This window comes from Egretta garzetta, unplaced genomic scaffold (assembly GCF_000687185.1).
Source record: "Egretta garzetta isolate BGI_Z169 unplaced genomic scaffold, ASM68718v1 scaffold113, whole genome shotgun sequence".
Lineage (NCBI taxonomy): Eukaryota > Metazoa > Chordata > Aves > Pelecaniformes > Ardeidae > Egretta > Egretta garzetta.
In genome coordinates this window covers 1521848-1532490 of record NW_009259115.1, presented here as the reverse complement: position 1 = coordinate 1532490, position 10643 = coordinate 1521848, and the positions used below count along the sequence as shown (strand labels likewise).

Below are 10643 nucleotides of genomic sequence, written 5' to 3'. Positions count from 1 at the left end.
TTTTCTTCAAATTTCTCGTTTGCAGAAGCATGAGGGAAATGGTTCCTACCTAGGATCTGAGAATCTCAAACAAATGGATGTGCTGCTTCATGTTCAGCACGCTAATGCTTTGCTCTATCATTGCAATGCATCTTTACCTTCTCCCCAGAGCAGTGTCCCAGCAGGCAGGTCACTACTTTTCACATCAATTCTGTAACCTGCCTATATCTACAGATATTTTTAAAAAAAGGCCCAAAACTTAGTGTTTCTCTTCTTCCCCACAGTGCTGCTTTTTTCCAAATAGTCACAGTAAAACCAACAGTGGTGGGTTTTGGGTATGTTTTTTTGCCCCGCTTGCAATAAAAATGCCACCATTTTTTTTCCCTTAGGACTTGGCTATCAAAGAGATCTACTAAAGCATTTTCTCATCATTTTACAAAATCAGAATTGCTTGATGTCTAGAAAAGGTGTTTAAAATACGAAGTAGAGAACATGGGCCACAAAAATCAATGCAGTTTCCACTGCACCTGCTAAGCACGGGAGCCTGCGGGAGATACCTGTGTATAGGTTTTTCACCCCCCGCTCTTATCTTTCTTCATAGAAATAAAATTTAATTACAGAGCTCGGAAAATCCTCCAGATGATGTAGAGGCTGAGCTAAATAAAACAATGACAGGAAAATGATAGCAAAGCAGGAATATGAATTGGAAAAACACCTCATACTTGAGATTTTTTTTTATTGCTCAAAGATTTCATTCAGCTCCTTTTTAAAGGGGAGTGGGAGTGTGGGTGATGATGGGCGTGAATACTCATTATTTCCTGCAAAATGGAAAAGAAATAAAAGGTTGCTTTAAATATAATTCATAGAGCGAATGGGTGAAGCTACCTGATTATTATATCTTCTTCCTAAAGCTTTGGCTGCAGCTGAGTAACGTCATGTTCCTGGTGCTCAGAAGACCATTTATTCTTTCAAATCAAAAAGAAAAATTCCTGAGATAAAGTTTACATTACGCCTTTTCCAAATTTCTCTGGTATCTGTCACAGAGAAGTATTGTGTTTGCTTTGGATAACTGAGCAGATCTTCTTTCTTTTCCAATTAAAAGCTTAATAGTAGATAAACAGTTAATCAGTACAATTCAGTGCAGTATAAACTGTTGAAAAAATAATCTCTTAGAGGAGTGAAATCTGGTCAAACCCCAGTTTTCAAAAAGGTACCTAGTTCTTGAGTGTGTGCTTCACTATGGTTTTATAAATTGTAGACTCTTTCTCTTCTGGGGTTTTGGGGTGGTTCTTTTCCTTTTGTTTCCATAATTGTCTATATATCTTCTCCCAAGTGCTCCTCAAATATACATAATTTGTGATAAATTATCACTGTGGCCAGGTACTGAAGTTGTTTGTGCCTTTGGTGTGAAATATCCTGTAGTAAGAACTTTTTATAGTCTGCCCTGTTTTTTTTAATCTCATTTCAGTGTGGCATGTTTTTAAGCATCTCATCAGCTGAGATTTCAGTGAATTGGTTTAATATTATATCAGTCAGAGGTTTTTTATCTGCAGCTAATTAGGTAAGGACTTGCTTTTTAATATTTTCTTAATGCAAATCTTTGCGCATATCATGCTGTCTGGTAGGAACATACTGTACGGATGAAAATAATGAAATCAGTTAAGCTGTTTGAAATTGATGTCTTTGGCCAGAGTTCTTACTAAAAATATACGTATATGTATTTATCTGCTTTAAGGTTATTTGTTAAACTTTTGTTTATACAAACCTTCTTTATTTAAGTATAAAAATACACCCAGGAGAAGTTCAATAGGATGTATGTTTTAACTTTATGGTCTGTGCTGTAACCCAGTTTTCAGCTAAAGATACTGTGAAATATGTCGTGGCTTATATTCCACACTCTTCATACACTGATGGATTTTGAATTCCCCTTCGATTGATCGTCCCCATATGACTTTCATCAAATGAAGCAGCGATTTGGCCAGCATTACTCATGCAGCAAATACTTCCCACAGGGCTACTTGTGTATCGCTCTTCTCTCCCTCTCACCTCATCGCAGCTCAGGGCAAAGCTGCTTTGGGTCTGCTCCAAAATTGTATAAATTCTCACATTTTAAATGGTTTCTTCTCATACATGGATTTGAGAACCGAGCACCTTCAGAGCTGGACTTCCACCAGGGTCTTGCTTATGCGGGGTGAGGACTGGGATAGGGCAGGGATCTGAAGGTGGGGCAGGGGGGACATGCTGCAGCCCTGGGAGCTATAAGGGTGGCACATGGGGCAGGGCGGTCCCTGCGGCACTGTGTCTGGGCTCATCTGTACCTCTTAGCATCCAGCTGGAGCTGGGAGAGGACCTGCTGTGCTCTTTTGGAGTATGCTTAGAGTTATGATGGTTTGTTTACATTTTTATTAGTTTCCTATTCCCAGCTGATCATAATACACCTTTTTTTCCTTTAAAAGGTATGGGAAAGGCATTTGTTAAATTGTGTAATCCGATACTTGTACCGTCCGTCCTGTTACTGTGGTGTGTGATGGGGATGGCCATTATGCTAAGGTGATACTGGCAATGTCTGAGCTTCAGTTTCCCATACTTCTTATGAGGCTAGTGCCTAATTTAAGCCCCTGAATTGTGTCACTCTGTTTTGCACAGAGGAGGTCTATCTCCTGGCTTAGCACCAGGCACAGACCGCTCCGGTTGCATCTGTGTGTCCTTCCACCCTAGACAAGGCAAGGTGGCAGGTACTGCTCCCAGATAAAAACCCAAGCCTCATTCCTCCCTACCACCCAGCACACCTCCAGAGAACCCAAGGGCAGTTTTGTCCGCCTCTTACTCCATCTGCCTTCTATCCTGAAATCTGTGAAGGTAATACTGTACAGTGAGGTTGGTGAAGGGTAAATGACAGTAGTTTAAAATTAGATTTCCCCTTTCATCAGTTCTTCCAGGTGCTCACTGATAGCCTGTCAGGGCTTAATGGCTGGCTGAGTTGTTTCTGATGACATTTCATGTGTTACAGCATCAGTGCTTCTGTAGTAAAACATCACAGTAACAGTCAACGCTCTCCCCTTTCATCAGTCTTTGGCCTGACAGCTCTGATGACATGGGACACTACTTGGCATAGAGGCAGACAGCTGTGCCTCTGGCCAAGCTAGCAGTGGGACATGGTCCAGGTCCAGAGGGACATGGCAGGAGCCCCACCGGGCAAAGCAGCCACCACAGTCAGTTAGATGAGTGTTCTGGCAGGCACATAAAAGATCATTGACACAAACTGCTTTGATGATGGGGGAATTCCAGCAGCAAACCTCTTGACTCTTCTCCCTCTCAGCATCAAGACCAAGATGTGGTATACTTTTTCTCGTCAGTGTCTGTCTTGGCATCAAAGGATGGTTGGGCTCAGGGCACTAATGCAGGCTTGGGGTTGGGTAAAGTTCCTTGAAGTCTCTTGCAGAAAGAATTGGTGAAAGAAGCTCCATTCAAGTGAGCAGGCTTTGGCTTTCTTTTTCTTAATAAGAGTAGGTGTTTCGCACAACCTGCTTTGTAGCCCACGTTTCTAGTAGTCCTACACTTAAAATCTGTCCTTGAAGGCAAGTTGAGAGGGTAAAATGCACTGCTTTGTGTCACAGAGAGTATCAGGGCAGGTTTGTACTGCGTGGCGATGGGTGCTTGCACACACAGCATCCGTGAGCTGGGTGAACAATGCGTCTCCAGCTCCACTGGGGTCCCTCTTCATTCCCTTAACATTCCTAGCAGGATTTTCTGTATGCCTCTTTATAATGCAGAGTATGCGCTGCTCTGATTAATTTTTTTACGTTTGATTATTCAGTACTGCACATAAACAGATGTGCACATAGAAAAGTGCCCCCTGTTAATCAGGAACTGTTAAACCATATGGCATGTGAAGATGGAATATTATAGCTATGGGATGAGAACCTCCTGTTCAGCAACCAGGTTCACATGCAGCAAGCACCGTGTTAATGTATTCTTGCCAACGCTGTCAGTTCCGTCATCTGGCAAGTCAGCCTAAGTGACGGCGTGGATTTCTGGAGCGTTCCTTCTCCGCTGAGGTCCTGCTTCTATTAAGTCAGTGCCAAGAGCTCATCTTCCAATTTAAAAACTTTGTGAAGGTATGGGTGAAAAAGTGGAGGATGCTCTGATCTGCCTGTACTGCACTGCTCTTAGATATTGTCAGTACAGTGAAGATGCAGTTGGCCTTACTGCATGTCCAGTGGTATTTCTTTGCCCAGTTTCTTTTGCGATCTGTCTCTTGGAGAATCACAAGAGTAGGGAAGTCCAAGAGGCTTCATGTATCAGGCGCAGTGTTGCGACCGACATGCTCTAAGGTTGTGGGTGCCCAAGAACAGGCTGATGACAAGTGTTGCTGTTGCAAGCGATCAGTCCATAATAGTGAGAACAACCATTGCAACCAGTAAATGAGAGGTTTCCAGCATCGTTTGCCATTATGAGTAATTGTTCTAGTTTGCATCAACGTATCGGAGCTGAAAACAAATTCAGAAGGTCCCTTTTCTTTTGTTTGTGTGATACTTTAACAGACTCAGGGTACCTAGAGATTATTCTTGCCTGAGGCAGCCTGAGACCTGGGAAGTGCTCTAATAGATGTGTTGTTTGTAACTAGTTACTTCAAAAACACTGCAACACGGTACTCGGCTATCATAACTGTCATGACAGGATTGAAGTCGCCCGCTATCTGAAATCTTACTTAAAATGAAGACAACGTTAGCTCTGTGGCATTAGTTCTTTGCACACTTAATGTTGTATGAGCATGGAAATGGGTGCACTTGCAGCAGTTAAGTCACTACGCAGAATATTGCCTTTAGCAGGTGCTGTATTGTACCAAGGTATCTGCTCCTTTCCCTTTCTCCTAAGAAGCGCAGGCAGCCTGTCTCTATGGAAAAAAAAAGGGATTTCTGCAGTCCTGAGGAGCTGGTTTCTTTCAGCAGTCAGTCCTTGCAGGGTTCCTCTCCGCACCGGGGCTCCTACTGCCCGATGTCAAGGTGTTGGCATCTTGTAGTGATTCCCTGTAATGGATGCTTCTAACTTATGCTCTCTGCTTTTATTTCTTCCAGAGCACAGATCTGTACCTCTCTTAAGAAGAGCCATTAGGGGTGGGTGTTTTTTCCCCTAAAGTGCGTTTATACTTCTGTTTCCACGCCTATACTTCTGGCCTTAAACGGTGTTTCAGACTTCTTTGAGGTTCAGAGCGCTTTGCATGTAGTTCATGGACATCTTTCTCATACACTCTATCAGTTGGAAAACAAAATCATGGACAGCGTTGCTGATGGGTCATAGTTCTTCTTTTGATCCTTTCATTTGGTACTTTAACCGTGAGATAACCTTTATCCTTTTGCTGATAGAAAAACTCACTGGCAGAAAACCAAGCCATAGTAAAGGGAGCTGATGGGGAAGTGTTTGACGTGTGGTATTGGGGCCAAGGAAATATCGATGCATTCCAAGGCTAGGTGTAGCAAAAAAGGTGGTGTTACTGCTTTATTCTGCTGTGATGTGATGTCTAGCAAAAGTTTTAGTGTATAGCTAAATGCTGATGAAAACATGGAGGGAAATCAATTTTTTATTAAAAAAGGGGGGACATACAGCTGATGTAGTCAAGCTAGGGGCAAGCAAAGTTAGCTTGGGGAGGGGACACTTCAGCTTCGATATCTGTTTCTGTTTTAAGTATCTTACAACATATTTCAAATTTCAGAATGGGTCAATGCATGCCCCTGCAAGGGAAGGCAGCTCTATCCCTGTTTTTAAAACAAGCTTCACAGTTAGAAGTGGCTAGTTGCTACTTTTCAGACCACCTTAGCAGTATTAGTACCAAGTCATGGTGTGTATTGCGGTGCTCAGCTTTTATCTACTGTTAACAAAAAAGTAAAAAAGACCTGATAATGAATGGCCATCATTTACATGGGGTATTAAATTCATGAACTGCTGCTCTGTCTGTAAGCTTCATTTTATTTAGCACTTTGCTGAATGGACTGTGCCGGAACACTCGGTATGTGTTCGAAGGGCATCATTTTATGTATCCGCAAACCTGGAGCTGCTCTCTTTGACAAGGGACGTTGTGTAAAGCAGGAGCATGCCTTGCTGCGATACCTCAGGTCGTGGCAGTGGGACTTTGTGCCCTTCCTAGTAAAAGCAGAGCCTTGACTTGCTGGGCAGAGGATTTCAGTGTGTCTGTGGCCCCTGCTCTCCAGGCACCAGGACTCCACATTCAAAACCTCTTCATCTGTTGTGTGTGTTAGATGTTTTCTATTCCAGCCAACATGCAAAACTGAGGGCTGGAAATCAAGCAAGAAGCACTCTCTGTGAACCCCCCTCTTGACTCCGGAGCACAGGCCACTCAATGTGTTTGTGCTGAACTTACTTAGTAACAGCCTGTAAGCGCACAAGGCAAGGTTCAGACTGAGCATAACATTACAGGAATGTAGCATCTGTCTGATATCCTGGCTTGGACAAGTATCAAACAAGGAAAGTATGTCAGAATTTCTCTTGCTCAGCATCTCCATGCTTTATAAACTACCAGAAATGTGTGCTTTTCCATAGTTACAGAGGTTCTATAATAGTCCCGTAGGCTTTCTGTGGAGGGCTGCAGGTGTAAGCGTGTTCCCTCCGAACCACTTTAACAAACGAGTGGCTTGGATGATGAATTTTTAATTCTCTAGAGTATGACATACAACAAAAACGGAAAAAGCAGTGACTCATTACATACTTAATTATGTGCTAGCTGTGATACTGTGCAGTTACCAGGGGGAGCCCAGAATGAGCATTTGGGACAGAGCTGCCTCAGGGCACGCAGCTTTTGCAACAGTTCCTGCCGTAGCCTTGCCTCTCTTACCCGGTAGGGGACAGCTTCCCTTCCTTCTCTAAAACCACGGCCAGATCTTTGCTGTGCCCTGGCCTCGCGGCACCTGTCAGCCGCAGGCTGTTTGTGCCTACATTGATAGCTGGTGGTGGTAAACTCTTTGTTCAGCTCAGTCCCCAGAGGAGATCCCTGGCAGATCGCGGACATCGGCTCGCAAGGACTCGAGCGTCATCATCAGTTCTTGCACATCATGTTGGAAACGTGTACTGGGTCTCGGGGAGAGCGGCGGGCTTTTCGCTTGATGGAAATTTGACCCTACTGGTGCTAATGTGGGAATCCACCGCCGCTGCAGTCCTTTGCTTGGGGTAATTCTGACTCTGCCTTCCTCTAGGAGGACTTTCGGAATAAAGTTGAAGATTACATTAAGCGCTATGCGAGATGATGAAGGGAGATGGATGGCAGGACCATGGCTTCCACACGAGAGTTGTCCTTAACTTCAACAACAACAACAACAAAACCAGCCCGGATTGTACTAGTCCTGTGTCCTTGTTGTACTGAAGAAGAAAACTAACTTCATAACTTGTCCATGTTAAAAGGAGAGTTCAGCATAAATACAGCAAGAAATTGTGTATGTTGGTGGAAAAAGTTGTTTGCTTACTTTTAAAAATGTTTACTCTTCTGAACTGTACTGTATATCCTGTTGATGAGATACGCTTGAGAAGTTAAAAGAAATCACTATAGAAATTGTAATTACACTTTTTTTTTAACTCTTGCCTAGTTTTGAGGGGGGAAGGCAAAAAAACCAAACAGTAAAGGTGGTGTGTTTTTGGAACACTTCAAGTTGGCAATAAAATGGTCTCCTGTGAACCAAATCACAATACTGTTGCCTTTGAGCGGAAACAATACAAGCTTTTTTCCAAGAGTCATTCAGCTAAGGCTTAGAGCTTGCCAGAATGCAAGTGCTGAATGAAATTCTACTTCTGATATTGAAATGCTTGATGATGCTTAATGTAAGTAGGATTTTGTCACACGTTTGGAACTTTACATTGTTATTTTCAGCTCCTGTTTGGGCTACGGTATTTTTTGTTTCTATTCATTGTGTGAAGTAGCTAAAAGAAATATAGGCTAATCTGTAACTTAAGTAAATGTGTAGTATTAGTAAAATTATATATATATTATATATATTATATATTCCTGTGAAAATTTAATGAAAGGGAGATTTTTTTAAGAAATCTGCCTTTGGCTTTCCGCTCTGGATGTGGTGAGGGAGCATCAGATGCTGTTCGATCTGATGAAAGTAAATTCAAGCACCATTACCTGGAGAACACCTAATTGTGTTCTTCAAACTTCTGCACTGAAAGTGAATGACTAATAATGCAGCCAAGAATAATAACGCACTGCACCCTCTTTTAAACACTTGTGCACACCTGGCTTTTTTGGTAATTTGAAAGGATATGATGCTGTAATTGCCTTTTCTGTAAGTAGCTGTGTATCAAACACCTAGTATGTGCAAGCAGAGATCCTTCAGAAGAGAGTAGCATGTACCTCAGGAATCACTTCAGAGTAAATGCTGTGAGAAGTTTGCTGCCTGTCGCGTGCCAGAGCTCCCCGCTGCTCCCCCCTGGCCCAGGCTGTGCCCGGGGCTGCTGGGCAGGGGCGTGCTGGTGTAGTCTCAGAGACCGAAATGCATTTCGCTCGTGGGATCACGCGGAGGGAGGTGCAATGGAACCGATTCAAGCTTTTATAAATAGATAAACCATAGAAATAAACGTTTGTGTGGTTTCATACGGAGCAAGTGTGTGTGTGTGATGGTTGGGCTTTGACTGCTGTGGGGTTTTTTTATCCCCCCCAAATGATTATGCTTCATTCTTTTTCCCTGCAGGCACTGAAGGAAACCAAAATTATCTCCATCGTTAGTGTGGCAGAGCTGGGTTGCAAATTTTAAGCATGGTGCAGCCTTGCTTGTTAAGTTTTCCCTGTGCCTTTTCTCTGACGGCTCCTGTTTGTGTTACTGGAGGTCTGAGAAAGCAGGGAAATGCAATGCAGGGATTGGCATGCAGGAGGAGAGCCTTGTCATGAGCTTCATCTTTGCATAATACTGCCACCGTGTCTACTTAAAATGAAACACAGATCAGCATATTATTTTAAGCAGGCAACTGCGGTGAGAGATCTTTGCTGCCAAAATAGTAATGTCAGGGAAGGTAAGGAATAAGGCACTTGCAAAAATAGAAAGGTTGGAAAATCTGTCCAGTTTTTGTGTATTGAAAGATTCTGTTATTAAACCACTGAACCAGTTTGCTTTAATGAAGCTCAGCACTCCTTGCTATAGCGGCACCCTGGTACCCTTATCACCTTCCACCCTTCAGCAACAGAGGTAAAAGTCCCTGTTCCTTGGGCTGTCACCCACGCCTGGCTCCCTGCTATTCCTGGGAAGCCACTGCAGCTGCACCCCGGGTGGAGCAGAGGCAGGGTCCTGCCAAAGAGAGCCAGGAGCAGGCAGCAGGTTTGGGGGAGCAGCAGCCTCTGTGAGCACAGCCCTAGAAATGGAGTCATCAAGGCCAGTCCCCACCTCCCAGTATGGTCCTGCTGTATAAGCCCTTCACAATGTTTTTGCTTACCTAGAGGAGGTGAGCAGGATGTTCAAGTTGGGGTACTATTAAATATGGTACAAGAAGGCTTAAGCATCGGTTTCTTCCCATCCAGAATACGGGGGGGGGGAAAAGTTGCACCTTATCCTCATCCTAGAAGAGCCCATCATCAGCTCACAGTCCGGGAAAAGAAACAGAAGTATTTTTTCCTGAACACAAGGAGCTGTGTTTTTTTAAATAAATATATAAATTTATTTATATTGTGTATATATATGTTATATTTATGTCTATTTACATATATATTTGCATACTCTATCCAGACAACCTTCATTTCCATCTCTTGCCTTCACCAAAGTGCCAACCCCCACGGTGCTGGGGGGGGCACAGTTCACCGCATGTGGCCAAAATGCTTCAGCAGAAATCTCACTGGGAGCTCGCTGCCATCCTGTGCCCCCATGGGCCCCTGCCACGGCAGAAAGCAAACTCCTCCTACACGTCCCCAAAGTGTCACCTTCCCTTGTGGCCAGTCAGCAAATAGTGCTTATGCAGGAATCTGCTTTTGTAATGCCCATGCAGCTTTTGGAACGACCTGCTGCTTTTTTATTGTTTTGAGGTGTTTTTTAAATTTATTTTTATCCTAGGCAGGTAGCCATCTTCCAGAAAGCCTCTTCAGCTCTTCCTGGGACTGTAGTCTCCAGAGCATGGGTGCTCCCCATCAAATAATGCTGGTTTTTTTTTTTCTTCATTGTTCAACTGCCCTTGAGAAATGCATCAAATATCAAATGACAAAGGAAAAAAATGCTTCAGCATCCTGGAAAAGGAACAGGAGTCGGGACCAGGCAGCCTGGGGTGGGCCAGGTGGATGGCTGGGCATCCTACTGCCTGGCGTGTGAAGTTTTGGGGTTTCTTTGGAAATGTGAAGGCCAAGGCAGGGACAGCAGCTGGGTCTCCCTGAGGGACCCCTCCCTGAGCTGGTGAGTCCCTGAAGAGGATCTGGAGCTGTTGGGGACAGCAGAGACCAGCGGTGGGGTCAGGGGTCCACTCCAGATGCTGCTCAGTGTCCCCCCAGGAGACCCAACCCCGCTCCTGGAGCCTGCCGATGGGGCAGACCCTCAGCATGCCCAACCCAGGGCCCCCCAGGCAACCCCCAAGGACCCTGCTGCCTCAGAGAGGCAGGCGCCACTCAGTCAGCCCTCCCTCCCCGCCCCCCAACCCACTTCAGGGCACCCAGTGCCGCCCCAAAGGGTGCCCATGCAGTG

At 44.4% G+C, this 10643-nt stretch overlaps 1 protein-coding gene across 4 annotated transcripts in view; it reads left to right on the top strand.

Annotated features, from left to right (window-relative positions):
- UBE2F (ubiquitin conjugating enzyme E2 F (putative)) overlaps positions 1-9372 on the top strand; it is an 83105-nt gene extending 73733 nt beyond the window's left edge. For 2 of the 4 annotated variants that reach the window (XM_035891080.1, XM_035891081.1), the window contains one exon: positions 7188-9366. In XM_035891080.1, coding sequence (XP_035746973.1) covers positions 7188-7238 — 51 coding nt within the window. In that variant the 3' untranslated portion in view covers positions 7239-9366. Of the gene's footprint in view, positions 1-7187 lie in introns of all 4 variants that reach the window. The other 2 variants (XM_035891084.1, XM_009635478.2) reach the window with 2 other exon arrangements.
- The last annotated feature ends 1271 nt before the right edge of the window (positions 9373-10643 follow it).